The following is a 14,895-nucleotide window of genomic DNA, read 5'->3' as shown; positions in this document are numbered from 1 at the left end:
CCACATTTTGAATTTGTGTGCGAAGAGCGAGAGAACGCACGCACGCGGAAGTGTGTAGAGAATTATGCAAATTACAACGAAGTATGTGTGAAGTCAGCAAGCACCGTTAGTGTAAATAAAAAAGCAAAAGAATATGGGATTTTTTTGGGAGATTTTGTGGGTTGGTGAAGCACATTCACATGTATCTGTAGAGCGTTACACTAGCATCTATTGTTAGAGTCGAGTTGAAACGAGGCCTGAAGCTGAAGCGCATTAACAGACAGCACTGCGGTTACATAATCACACACCAGCCATGCATCAGGAAAATACAAGCAAGCCCTTAAGCCTGTGTCCTGTATAAAGCTCTCCGTATCACTGCACCATCTCTTATCTCTAAAACAGGTCCGGGGTCAGATTTCACCCAAGATCTAAAAACTGATGTATGTTAAGTCTATAATGTCATAATGCAAATTTTATTTTCTTTATGCACACATTTTTTATGGTTTTAGTGAAATGTATGGTGGGCATAAGATTTATCATCGGACCTCAAAATCCAAAATGGATCCTTTTTTTTATTGCCTGGTGCTGTGTGATTTCATGTCCGCTGATAGTTTTTAATAAATACCCATAAGGTCACGTTAGAGACCGCAGTACTGTACTTAGATCAGTTTTATCACTGTGAATCATATACGTTACGGTGTGTTTGTTAATATGTGGTCTGGATTGTTTTCCTCAGCATCATTTTCTGGTGATCTTCGGTCACGATGGACAGAAACCTCTGGAGCTGCGGACAGAAGAAGATGCAGACTGCAGTGAGTGGGTGGAGGCCATTCAGCAGGCCAGGTGAAGCAAACCACATTTCACTTTTTCTCTTTGTACGGATCGATAACAAACTAGTTTGCATGTCATGCGCGGTAAATCGATTAGGAAATAAATCACCTCTTTAACGTATCAGATGTTTCTCCGAAGATAAGAACTGAAATTTGTCTCCTCTGGTGATCTTAGCGATATGTGAACATTTTTCTTGGTTTATTTGGTGCTGATGTTTCTCTTTGTAAATGTCTGTCGGCGGCAGTTACTCCGATCTCATCATCGAGCGGGAAGTTCTCATGCAGAAGTACATCCATCTCGTGCAGATCCTGGAGACGGAGAAGGTGGCCGCCAATCAGCTGAGGACACAACTGGAAGATCAAGATACAGAGATCGAGAGGCTGAAGGCAGAGGTCAGAGGTCAAATCCTAACATGCATCTCATCTCTAATTCTCATCCTCTGATGTAAATGTCTTTTATCTTCTCATAGATCACAGTTTTGAATAAAGCAAAAGAGAGGATGTTGCTGTATCAGTCCAATCAAGAGGAGGAAGATCCGGACATCAAGAAAATCAAGAAGGTATTTGTCATAAGTTTAAGAATTGGTGTGTGCAGAACTGTAGGGCGTGAACGTCACCGCACGGGCGTCTTCTGTGTTCGGGTTCGCAGGTTCAGAGTTTCATGCGCGGTTGGCTCTGCCGGAGGAAGTGGAAGACCATCGTGCAGGACTATATCTGCTCGCCTCACGCCGAGAGCATGAGGAAGAGAAACCAGATCGTCTTTAACATGGTCGAAGCGGAGACAGAATATGTCCTTCAGCTGTCCATCCTGGTTAACTGTTTCCTGCGGCCGCTCCGGATGGCGGCCAGTTCCAAAAAACCTCCCATCAGCCACGACGATGTCAGCAGTATCTTCCTTAATAGGTACTACGTTTGAACCAATGGTTGTATATGATGTGTATATTAAAATATCTAGTTTTGTGTTTATCATCCTCCTGTGAAAATATAACCTTGTCTGTTTGTGTTTTTCTTTATACGCAAGCGAAACCATAATGTTTCTTCATGAGATATTCCATCAGGGCCTGAAGGCTCGTATAGCCAACTGGCCGACGTTAGTTTTAGGTGAGTTAGTATGAATCCAGATCTAACGGCAGACTTGAGTCCTGCTTTACGTGCACATATGGTTCGTATCTGATAATTGATTTGTTTGTGTTCAGCTGATCTGTTTGACATCCTGCTGCCAATGCTGAACATTTACCAGGAGTTTGTGCGAAATCATCAGTACAGCCTGCAGGTTTTGGCAAACTGCAAACAGAACCGAGACTTTGATAAACTTCTGAAGCAGTATGAAGCAAACGCTGCCTGTGAGGGCAGAATGCTGGAAACTTTCCTTACATACCCAATGTTTCAGGTGAACCTCAAAATGTAGACATATGCTGAAAAATCAGATGCATTGCATTGTGGGATAGATCACAGTCAAGTCCTCCCGATTTGCTTGTATTTACAACCAGTAAGCGTGTGGTCACACTATACTTTTCATTCCATTGACTTCCATTCATTTACGTATGAAAAGTTTCGCATTTCACTGAGTTCCAAAGTTCAAGTTTGGTGAACTTGTATATTTGTATTTGTATATTGACAAATAGATGATTGATATATCAAAGCATGACCTTTTCAGGAGGATTCTGAAATTAATAATAATAAAACAATAATAAAAGCAACCAAAACAATACTTTTGCGCATTATATCATATCTGGTTGCTGCAAGGGTCTGCATAGAAATCTTGCATGTTGAAACGGTTTATAAATTTATACTTACCGAAAATGAAGAACAAAAAATGTGCATCAATTGTGTTTTGCTTTTTTGTTTTTTAATTTGTTTATAAAGCCACTATAATGTTACAAATTTATATATTTCAGTGCTGTCATATTTTGTGCAGAAAGCTTATTTTGTTGTATATATAAAGCCTGATAACTTTCACTGCAAAAAATTACTTTCTTACTTACAATTTTTTTTCTTGTTTTGTAAAAATATCTAAAAACTCTTAAATCAAGATGCATTGTCTTGATGAGCAAAATGACCTAGGAAAATAAGTCGTTTTAGACAAAAATATTAATTTAAATAATTTGTGCTTAAAACAAGCAAAATAATTTGCCAATGGGACAAGAAAAAAAACTGAAACTTTTAAACCATCTTAAATTTTCTTACCTCATTGGCAGTTTTTTTTTTTTTTTGCTTGTTTTAAGTACAAATTCACTTAAATTTGACATTTGACAAACTAGACTTATTTCTTAGGTAATTTTGCTCATCAAGAAAATACATCTTGATTTAATTTTTGTATATTTGTACTTAAAACAAAACAAAAATACTAAGTAAGAAAGTCATTTTTTGCAGTGTTCAAATTTTTTTTTCATCCATTGATCACTGCAAAAAATTATTTTTAAGAAAAAAAATCTTATTATAATGTCTTGTTTGCAGTAAAAATATCAAAAAATTCTTAAATTAAGATGCTTTTTCTTGATGAGCAAAACGCCCCAAGAAAATAAGTGTAGTTTTAGACCAAAAATATCAAATTTAAGTAATTTTCTGCAAATAGGTTAAGCAAATTTTTCTTTAATATTTCTTTGAATTTAGTGCTTAAGAAAAATGTTGCTTACCCCATTGGCAGATTTTTTTTGCTCAAGTTCATTTAAATTTGATATTTTTGGTCTAAAAACTATACTTATTTTGTTGGGTCGTTTTGCTCATAAAGAAAAAGCATCTTCATTTAAGAATTTTTTGATTTTTTTCTGAAAACAAGACAAAAATACTAAAAACATTCCAACAATCATTTTTTGCAGTGATTCCCGCATGTTTCTCACGAACACCGCGTGCCAATTTTGTCTTGTTTTCAGTAAAAATATCTAAAAATTCTTAAATTAAGATGTATTTTCTTGATGCGCAAAATGACCTAGGAAAATAAGTCTACAGTTTTTAGACAAAAAATATCAAATTTAAAGAAATTTGTGCTTAAAACAAGCCAAAAAAAAAAATAATCTGCCAATGGAATAAGAACATTTTTCTAGAAGTAAGTTTTTATGAAAAAAGTAAATCTTAACGTTTATATTTTTTGTTTAAAAACTAGACTTATTTTCCAAGGTCAATTTGCTCATCCAGAAAATTGATGAGAATTTAGAATTTGTATTTATTTTTAGTTGAAAACAAGAAACAAACACTAAGAAAGTCATTTTATGCAGTGTGAGATGAGAATTCAAATATTTCCGAGTTATTTGGAATGCAGAATTAAAGAAAATCTTGAGTTTTCCCACTCATTTACGACTTTGTGGTTGCAATCACGTACGTTTATTGCGTAAATACGATATACTGTGTCTGACATGATTTGAAAACACTAATAGTGTTCTAGCCGAGGTTATCTGTGTATTTCATGAATATAAAGGATGTGTTGTATAATAGTATAGCATTCTGAAGATAACAAAGGAGATTTTAGTTTTTTTTATCTCAATTGTTAATTATGATCTAGATTCCTCGCTATATCATCACTCTTCACGAGCTACTTGCACACACACCTCATGAACATGTGGAACGCAAGAGTCTGGAATTTGCCAAATCCAAACTGGAGGAACTATCCAAGTGAGTATCTGCATTTTGTGTTCATGAAGTCAAATGAAGACATTTTGACATTTTTTGTAACCAAGTAGATCTGGACTTCCATAGTATTATTTTTCCTACTATGGAGGTCAATGGTGCCCCAGATACAGGTTTGGAAAAACTTGAGAAGTAAATGACCATTTAAAATATCACTTTAATGGCTTTGAAAGTAATCCTATTCATCTCGAGTAAAGTCATTAAAAAACTGTGACGTCAGATTTTAACAACTAAAAGTGTTTTTTCTACAAAATATCAAACACGGCGTTCAGTGGGAACATTCTGTCTATGGAAAACAAAGCTTTTAAATGCAAACGACATAATTAACATTCATGAAAACAAAGATCACACTTTCTTTCACGGTGGAATATTGACCCATTCACATGTTAATTTATTCATACATCCAACCAGTAGAGATGTCGTTTGTTTTATTTGATCATTTGCTTTGTCGTCTGTAACTGAGATGAGACAAATGCATGTTTTTTTTGTTCTCAGAATGATGCACGATGAAGTGAGTGACACCGAAAACATCCGGAAAAATCTTGCGATTGAGCGAATGATCGTGGAGGGCTGTGACATTCTGCTCGACACCAGTCAGACGTTTGTACGACAAGGTGAGATGCATTTCATTATTTGCAGTCTTGTCAATCATCAGGTTATTTTCAGGGTGTGAAGGAGGAGAAATAGATAAACTTTGTATTTTTCGACTTATACGTTTATTTCGGGTATGTCAGTAAACTCGTGACTTGATTGTTTGGCCCACTGAGCAACAGGAACCTGTTATCTGTTCACATGTCTTTCTTCAGTGGTTCAAAAAATATTTCTTCCAGTGTTTTATTTGTCGATATATCTCTGTTAAGCTGATGTGTGTGTTTTCTCCTTCAGGTTCTCTGGTTCAACTTCCCTCCATTGAGAAAGGTAAACTGAGTAAAGTGCGTTTGGGTTCACTGTCTCTGAGAAAGGAGAGCGAACGGCAGTGTTTCCTGTTTACTAAACACTTCCTCATCTGCACCCGGACCTCCAGTGGAAAACTGCACCTGCTCAAAGTGAGCCGGCCCATGACAAAAACATTTATTTGTTATTCTTTTAGTAAAACGCATGCATGAATGAAAGAGGACAGACGGGTCACCAATGTGACGTTTTTCATATATCTTTAACTTCATATCCAGTGTTACTCTCGTAATAGTCCCAAATGCATAAAGCATAAAGAAATAACCAGGAAAATACGTAGTAAAGCACACTTTAAGTCCTTACAAAGTTCAAGTTTGTAAATGAAAAATCATTTAAATCCAGTCATTGGACATATATTTCCCCCACGTGTAGTTTATTAATCAACGCTTCATCTATTTGCTTTATAACAAGGTACCGTTTGTTTTTTTCAACTATAGCAAGGAGGCACGTTGTCTCTTATCGAGTGTGGACTGATCGAGGAGGTGGACGCTAATGATGAAGACTGTAAGTGTGATGTTTGCAGATGTCGGAAAAAATATCCTGCTCATATTTTAGCCAATAAAGTTAAGGACACAATTATAAACCTGTCCAAAAGCACATCAACACCTATGACGTGTAGTTTATAAATTGTATGAACATACTGAAATAATAAATATGAATAACTGAGTTAAGTTTTGTTTCTGTGTCCTTTAGATAACGCTGCCGTTCAGGGATTTAACCATCTGGAGTTTAAAATCGTGGTTGAACCGGCTGATGGTCCATCATTTACAGTCACTCTGCTGGCACCGTCTCGACAGGAGAAAGCTGCGTGGACCAGTGACATCAGCCAGGTAAAACACACAGTAAATGTAAGACCGTTTGCACTAAACATATCACGAGGTTGTCTTTGTTATATTTACATCTGTGCATTATGGCTGATGTTTTTTCTTATCCAATACTTCCTCCTCTCTATTCAATAACAAACCCATGGCTTTGGTGTTTCTCATACTGTTGAGCTACAGGAAAGCTGGCTTATTTGCATTAACAAAAATAGACTTAACTGAATTTTCTGGAAAGGCTTGAGCGGTCTTTTAAACAGTTTGCTTTAGGGATCGAATGCACATTTTCATGCTGATTTTAGAATTCGTTTTGTTATGATTACTGAATATTATTAAATCTTTTTGGTAATCATTTATTTATTTGGCTTTATATAGTTAGCTTTACCAGCTGTATTTTATATAATGTCAAAAACACTAAATACTAATGATGGATAGACAAACAGATACATAGACAGACAGACAGACAGACAGACAGACAAATATATACATAGACAGACAGATAAATACATAGAAAGACCGGCAGACAGATACATAGGCAGACAGACAGATATATACACAGCAGACAGACAGACATATACATAGACAGACAGACAGACAGATATATACATAGACAGACAGACAGACAGACACACAGACAGACACACACACACACACACAGACAGATATATACATAGACAGACAGACAGACAGACAGACAGACAGACAGACATATACATAGACAGATAGACCGACAGACAGACAGACAGATATATACATAGACAGACAGACAGATATAAACATAGACAGACAGACAGATATATACATAGACAGACAGATATATACATAGACAGACAGACAGAAAGACATATACATAGACAGACAGACAGACAGACAGACATATACATAGACAGATAGACAGACAGACATGTACATAGACAGACAGACAGGCAAACAGACATATACATAGACAGACAGACAGACAGACATATACATAGACAGACAGACAGACAGACAGACAGACAAACAGACAAACAGACATTTACATAGACAGACAGATATATACATAGACAGACAGAAAGACATATACACAGACAGACATACAGACAGACAGACAGACAGACAGACAGAAAGACAGACAGATAAATACATAGACAGACAGATATATACATAGACAGACAGACAGACAGACAGATATATACATAGACAGACAGATATATACATAGACAGACAGAAAGACATACATAGACAGACAGACAGACAGACAGACAGACAGACAGACAGACAAACAGATAGACAGACAGATATATACATAGACAGACAGACAGACAGACAGACAGATATATACATAGACAGACAGATATATACATAGACAGACAGAAAGACATATACATAGACAGACAGACAGACAGACAGACAGACAGACAGACAGACAGACAGACAGACAGATATATACATAGACAGACAGACAGACAGACAGACAGACACACACACACACACACACACACACAGACACACAGACAAACACACACACAGACAGATATATACATAGACAGACAGACAGACAGACAGACAGATATATACATAGACAGACAGACAGACAGACAGACAGACAGATATATATACATAAACAGACAGATATATACATAGACAGACAGAAACTCATATACATAGACAGACAGACACACAGACAGATATATACATAGACAGACAGACAGACAGACAGACAGACAGATATTGTGATCAGTAGCATGATACATTTTTTATCTATCAAAACATTCTGATGTACAGTAGAAATGAAAAACTGTTTAATAATATCAATACAGTTGTTGATATGTTTTGTGTCCTAGAATGATTTTCTGTTGTTTTTCTTTTCTTTTCCTGATTTTTCATGATAGTGCATTGACAACATTCACTGTAATGGCTTGATGACCAGCGTGTTTGAGGAAAACTCTAAAGTTACTGTGCCTCACATGATCAAGTAAGATTCAACTTCACTTACATTCACATTCATTTAACTTATTGGTTTGTTTATATTTCACGTCAATGTGTAAAATAAACTCGCTCATACATGAATATCATACACAGATCTGATGCCCGGCTGCACAAGGACGATGTTGATATTTGTTTCAGCAAAACGTTAAACTCGTGCAAGGTCCCACAGATCCGTTACGCCAGCGTGGAGAGACTTCTGGAACGACTGACAGACCTGCGCTTCCTTTCCATCGACTTCCTCAACACCTTCCTGCACACGTATCGAATCTTTACCACTGCTGCCGTCGTGATGGACAAACTGGCCGACATCTACAAGAAACCTTTCACGTCTATACCCGTCAGGTGACAGCCGAGATCTTCCTGTCCTGATGTTTGATATTTAAAGCGTGTGACTTTTCAAACAGGTCCCAACCACTTTCTATAAGTAACTAACACATGCATACTAAAATGTTTGTATCCATCTTTGTATATTGTTTACGGTCCTTAAAACTCACCGTCTTCCCCTGATCCTCCCACAATCCTCTTGTTTCCTTCACTGCTGTCACTCACAGGGTTCAGTATCATTCATCTGACCGTTTGTCCATCACCTCCATCTGTCCAGACTACAGTCTGAAGATCACAAGACTCGCGCTGGATCAGTCCAAGTAACTCATCGCTCGTCTGTGACTCACTCAGCCTTGTTTCCTTAATTATTTTAGTTTTTTTTGAGCATTTTCTCTGTAATCCTTCATATTAAACTTTAACTTTGGCGTCTACAGTATATATACAGTGAGGCCTGCTGTTTTGCAAGTTCTCCCACTTGGGGATCATGGGGGGGTCTGAGGTTGTCGTCTTGGGTGAATGTCCACTGTGGGAGACATGGTCTAAAAAAAATCCAGAAATCACAATGTGTGCTTTTTTTTACTATTTATTTGTATGATACAGCTGCAAATAAGTATTTGAACACCTGAGAAAGTGTTAATATTTGGTACAGTAGCCTTTTGTTTGCAATTACAGAGGTCAAACATTTCCTGTAGTTTTTCACCAGGTTTGCACACACTGCAGGAGGGATTTTGGCCCACTCCTCCACACAGATCTTCTCTAGATCAGTCAGGTTTCTGGCCTGTCGTTGAGAAACACGAAGTTTGAGCTCCCTCCAAAGATTCTCTATTGGGTTTCGGTCTGGAGACTGACCAGGCCACGCCAGAACCTTGATATGTTTCTTACAGAGCCACTCATTGGTTATCCTGGCTGTGTGCTTCGGGTCATTGTCATGTTGGAAGACCCAGCCTCAACCCATCCCCAAAATCTCGCAATACACGGCCCCGGTCATCCTTTCCTTAATACAGTGCAGTCGTCCTGTCCCATGTGCAGAAAAACACCCCCAAAGCATGATTCGACCACCCCCATGCTTCACAGTAGGGATGGTGTTCTTGGGATGGTACTCATCATTCTTCTTTCTCCAAACATGTTTAGTAGAATTATGACCAAAAAGTTCTGTTTTGGTCTCATCTGACCACCTGACTTTCTCCCATGATTCCTCTGGATCATCCAAATGGTCATTGGCAAACTTAAGACGGGCCTGGACATGTGCTGGTTTAAGCAGGGGAACCTTCTACCCCATGCATGATTTCAAACTGTGACGTCTTAGTGTATTACCAACAGTAACCTTGGAAACGGTGGTCCCAGCTCTTTTCAGGTCATTGACCAGCTCCTCTCGTATAGTTCTGGGCTGATTTCTCACCTTTCTTAGGATCATTGAGCTCCCACGAGGTGAGATCTTGCATGGAGCACCAGTCTGAGGGAGATTGACAGTCATGTTTAGCATCTTCCATTTTCTAATGATTGCTCCAACAGTGGACCTTTTATCACCAAGCTGCTTGGCAATTGCCCCGTAGCCCCTTCCAGCCTTGTGGAGGTGTACAATTTTGTCTCTAGTGTCTTTGGTCTTGGCCATGTTAGTAGTTGGATTCTTACTGATTGTAAACTCTGAGAACAGACGGTGCTATATGGCACCAAAAGTGGTTCTTTGCTCTTTGCTATATGGCCCCTATATGGTTCTACACAGGTGCTTCACTGGTGCTATATGGCACTAAAAATGGTTCTTCTATGATTACGAGCGGAGAGCCACTTTTGGTGCTATATAGCGCCGTTTGTTTTTGGAGTGTATGGTGTAGACAGGTGTCTTTATGCAGCTAACGACCTCAAATAGGTTAATAAAATTAGGATAATAAATGGAGTGGAGGTGGACATTTTAAAGGCAGACTAACTTGTCTATGAGGGTCAGAATTCTAGCTGATAAACAGGTGTTCGGGCGCCTGTTTGCAGCTGTATCATGCAAATGGATAGTTGGGAAAATCATACATTGTGATTTATGTTTTTTTTGTCTCTCGCGGTGGACATGCGCCTACGGTGGCGGTTTTGGACCCCTCCATGATTTGTAGGTGGGAGAACTTGCAAAATAGCAGGGTGTTCAAATATTTATTTTCCTCACTGTATATATACAGTATATATATAAATAACTTGTGTCTGTAATCTAATAATCATCTTGCTTCATAAGTCAAAGCTTGATTATAAACATGACTGGCCACATTTACATAAACTGCCATGAACTGCCCACTTACCGGACTCACATTACAGCATTTTTGGTTGATTATAAGGTCTGCTTGAAGCACACACACGAGGAGATTTCAAAAGGTCTGTCATGCACCTCTGTCTCTCCGATTTAAAATCCTAAATATCAAACATGTTTGATATAATCGGGTGGCTCTGATTTGCTTGCGAGCAGATCAGGAGGTGTAAAGGCCCACGTATACGTCAGTTTTTTGCACAGCCTCGCAAAGTATACTTCATTTGACTCCTACAGGTACACCAGTGTTAAATGCATGCGCATTGCGACAAATTGCAATACCTCTCTTGGCCTGTTTATTACATACTGTACTCCTGTATGCGCATGCATGACCTGCACATACAAAGTACAACGGTATGCATAAAAAGTATGCCCAGGCCTTAAGATTTAATCCGTAAATGTCATTACACGCCACAAATTACATAATAATCTAAGTCAAACATTGGAGCCGATTGAGGTTCTGGGCTAAAAAGGGAAAAATCGGGATAAATTCAGAATGAAAATTACTTTAGTGTGAACCCGTCATTAGAAAAAAAACAAAAATTAGATACATCAGACAAAAAGGTAATTGTGTATAAATTGTATGTTTCGGAAGGACTGTGACTGTGTAAAAGCATAAAAACTAGCTATGGTATTCGGTTTAATCTCTACAGTATAAATGTTCTGGTTGGGTTTTCCATTTACATGGTACATCAAGTACACTTTAATTAAAAAATCCTCTCTTCGCCTATTTTCTCATTAAAATGTGTGTTACAGAAAGACACTAGCTCGTAGCACTGAAATTTAGCACCATTTATGTCAATAATTTTTCGCACTGTAGCGAAAAAGTCCTCAGGCAGTTTTAGTACCTAAACCTTAATGTCCTATTTTAAAAGGTCCAATGGGTCTCATTCACTAATTTATACACAAAGTTTTTCATATTTATACGACACTTGAACTTCTTATGAAAACTTTCCACCTAATTCGCTTATGAACGTTTGTGAATTTGAAGTTTTTTTGCATGAGCGGCCACGTGCACGAGGTTGGCAATTTGCATAAACCACGCCCAATCTAGCTCCATATAAGGGCTTTTCGCAGCGCAACGCTGGTCCAAAGAAAATTTTAGAGCAGTTTTTCACCAAAGCAAAAGAGCTAGAAATCCATGATCATATTTATTAGCAATTTATTAGTAATATTTAGTTTGCTTTGCATTTTTGATTTGGGGGGTTTTGCTGTTGCTGAAGGTAGCCAGTACTTTGTCTTCCAGAGTAACGTTAAAGTATTAGATGTGATAAAAAAGACATTTATTAACTCTTTCAACGCCATCAACGAGTTATCTCGTCAATTAAGAGAAAAAAATTGCATTAAAAAGTATTCCTGATGAGGTTTTATGTTAATCTGTAATACCGCGATTATTCACTAGATGCACTTACCCAATTTATAAAAAAACTGAAGCAAAAAATGATTTACTAATTTTAAACTATTTGTATGTTTTGATAATCGTTCTGAATCTGATTTCTAACAAAATTACTTCACAAAAATGCAATTATTTCAGCTTTTTGCTAATTAAATTTTTTTATTTTTTTAAAGAAAGTTTATAAGCAGAGAAAAAAAATAAGATCGTTTTGTATGTTTTGTATTGTTTGTTTGTTTGAAAGCAGAGGGTCTGTTCTTTCATTTGATATATATATATATATATATATATATATATATATATATATATATATATATAGAAGGGCAACTTTTCATAATATAATATTTGTATGTTTATATAAGGGCAACTTTTCAAAAATGGCTGGCAGCGAATGAGTTAATATGACAGAGACATCATCTGTTTCTCATTAAATTTACATACCTTTACATTATATAATGTAAAGTTTTCATAATATAACTTTTCATAATATAATATTTGTATATATATATTATATATAGAAGGGCAACTTTTCAAAAATGGCTGGCAGCGAATGAGTTAATATGACAGAGACATCATCTGTTTCTCATTAAATTTACATACCTTTACATTAGGCATTAAGCAGACACTTTATATAGAGATTTAAAAAGTGAGAAAGGAAATATAATAATGTATCCTCTGTATAATAAAAAGATATAATAATATATAATATAAAATATAATAATGTAAGTGTTATATCAAAATTTTTACATACATTATAATTATAGCCTAGTATTTTATTTATTGTGTACATTTGATATTTGTTTTTAATTTTTTTTGTACATTTAGAAGAAATTTGAATACAAAAGGTTTTATTGAATCATGAAAACGTCCATACACACATCTCACGCACAAATTCGTTCATATGCATGCTTAGTGAATGAGACCCATTGGTATTTCTAGAATTGTACGTGAGGTAATATGTATTTATTAACATGTTTTTGTCTTCGATGGTCCAGGTCCCTTGAACTTTTCTTCGCCACAAACCAGGGCCCCTGGAGCGGAGAGCACCTGAACAACAAATCCCCGCGGCTGTCACGCAAGTTCTCGTCTCCTCCGCCCGTATCTGTCCCGTCCCGTACGGCTTCCCCAATCCAAGCCCGCAAACTTTCCCTCAGTTCTGCTGTGGGCTGTAGGGGTGGAGCCCTGGACCTGTCGACGGCCACGTCCTCCGCATCCGGCAGCCCGACGTCCACCTATAACCCCCTCATCTCCTCCCCTCCTCCCACCTGTACCAAAGCCCCTCTGGACCTCAGCCGGGGTCCCAGTTCTCCCGAGCTCGCATCCACCACTCCGGACGAGGGCGGGGACCTGCCACGTATAGACGCCTTCTGCGGGAAACTGCGGAGGAGCATTCGAAGAGGTGAGATCAACACTGCTGACCCATCTTGGCCACTCCCTTTACAGCATCATTCCTGCCATTTGTTCACACAGGATGCGTTCCGTGAATGTAACGGCAATGTTACTAGGTCCCCTTTACAGGAATGATCCCAAAACATTTACGGGAGGTGTTTCTGTTTGCCAATTTTACGAAAATTTTCTAGGATCATACTGCTGTGTGAATGGGGTTCGGATGAGCGTCTTTGTTTCGTTTTTGTGTTGTTATTTGTGTTGTATTAGAATACAGTTAATCATTTCCACAAGAGTTTTCACACAGTCTATTTATTAAAGCTGCAATTCGTAACTTTTTTAGTTAATAATAAACAAAAATCAGTTGAGTAAATAAATAAAAAAACACAACGGTAATCTTATAATAATGATTTATAATTTACTTGCTTGAGTTGGACAAAAAGAAGAGGACCCGGCTACTATATCTATAAATATATAAAGTAAAGTGATCTATAAAGCAACAATCATCTGGGGAATTATGTGTTGTTAAAAAAGTGAAAAATCTAACTGCGGAGAGCCTTACGCCACGTGCACACCAAACGCGAAGTATCGCGTTCCTTGCTCTAGATTACTCACAGGATTTACCTTGGTGTGGCATGTGAATTTTTCCCTTAAGTTTAATATTTTTAACTTGCGCAAAGAGGTGTTTGAGACGAATAGCGCGTGTTTTCGCTGCAGTCACGCAGCCAAATTCGCATCATTCGCATCGCCCCGCTTGAGATTGCATCACATCTTTGCATTCACTTTGTATGTAATCTACTCGCGCAAATTGAATTTGCGTTTGGTATATGCCCCATTACAGTCAAAAAGTGAATGTGACAGAGCTCAAAGAGTTAATATCAGCAGGGCTTTTCACCATTTAAAGGTTGTTTAAATACTGGAGCAGATTTTTCCTCTGAACCAATTAGAAATCAGCAACGTACGGAGCCCCTAAGGGGACATGTAGTAAAAATTAAATAAAGTTTAGTTTCCCATGCACATGTGAAACTATTATGTGGGCATGAGAAACTATCGCGTGCGCACGTGAAACTATCGTGTTTAGTTTCGTGTGCGCACGTGGAACTTTCGTTTTCTTTTTTGAACGCGACAGATTCACGTGCGCACGCTATAGTTTCACTTGCGCACGCTATAGTTTCACGTGCATACGCGAAAGTTTTACGTGAGCATGCGGAATTAAACTTTTTAAAAAATTCTGCACATGAAGGTTTCGTGTGAGCACATGAAAGTTTCACGTGAGCACATGAAACTAAACTTTAGATTTTTTTGTTACTCCAATGTCACCTTAGGGGCTCGGTA

General features: G+C 37.7%; 1 protein-coding gene across 4 annotated transcripts in view; it reads left to right on the top strand.

The window, feature by feature from the left end:
* rasgrf2a (Ras protein-specific guanine nucleotide-releasing factor 2a) overlaps positions 1-14,895 on the top strand; it is a 35,347-nt gene that overhangs the window by 6,067 nt on the left and 14,385 nt on the right. For 2 of the 4 annotated variants that reach the window (XM_055207450.2, XM_055207453.2), the window contains exons 2-16: positions 716-822; positions 1,055-1,202; positions 1,280-1,369; positions 1,459-1,712; positions 1,831-1,910; positions 2,006-2,199; positions 4,309-4,418; positions 4,929-5,047; positions 5,319-5,479; positions 5,822-5,888; positions 6,078-6,214; positions 8,077-8,159; positions 8,267-8,515; positions 8,725-8,817; positions 13,170-13,573. In XM_055207450.2, coding sequence (XP_055063425.2) covers positions 716-822; positions 1,055-1,202; positions 1,280-1,369; positions 1,459-1,712; positions 1,831-1,910; positions 2,006-2,199; positions 4,309-4,418; positions 4,929-5,047; positions 5,319-5,479; positions 5,822-5,888; positions 6,078-6,214; positions 8,077-8,159; positions 8,267-8,515; positions 8,725-8,817; positions 13,170-13,573 — 2,296 coding nt within the window. The remainder of the gene's footprint in view (positions 1-715; positions 823-1,054; positions 1,203-1,279; positions 1,370-1,458; positions 1,713-1,830; positions 1,911-2,005; positions 2,200-4,308; positions 4,419-4,928; positions 5,048-5,318; positions 5,480-5,821; positions 5,889-6,077; positions 6,215-8,076; positions 8,160-8,266; positions 8,516-8,724; positions 8,818-13,169; positions 13,574-14,895) is intronic. The other 2 variants (XM_055207451.2, XM_055207452.2) reach the window with 2 other exon arrangements.

Source organism: Misgurnus anguillicaudatus, chromosome 12, assembly GCF_027580225.2.
Source record: "Misgurnus anguillicaudatus chromosome 12, ASM2758022v2, whole genome shotgun sequence".
Taxonomy (NCBI): Eukaryota; Metazoa; Chordata; class Actinopteri; order Cypriniformes; family Cobitidae; genus Misgurnus; species Misgurnus anguillicaudatus.
Note: the sequence above shows the minus strand (reverse complement) of the source record. Positions and strands in the feature narration are given on the sequence as shown.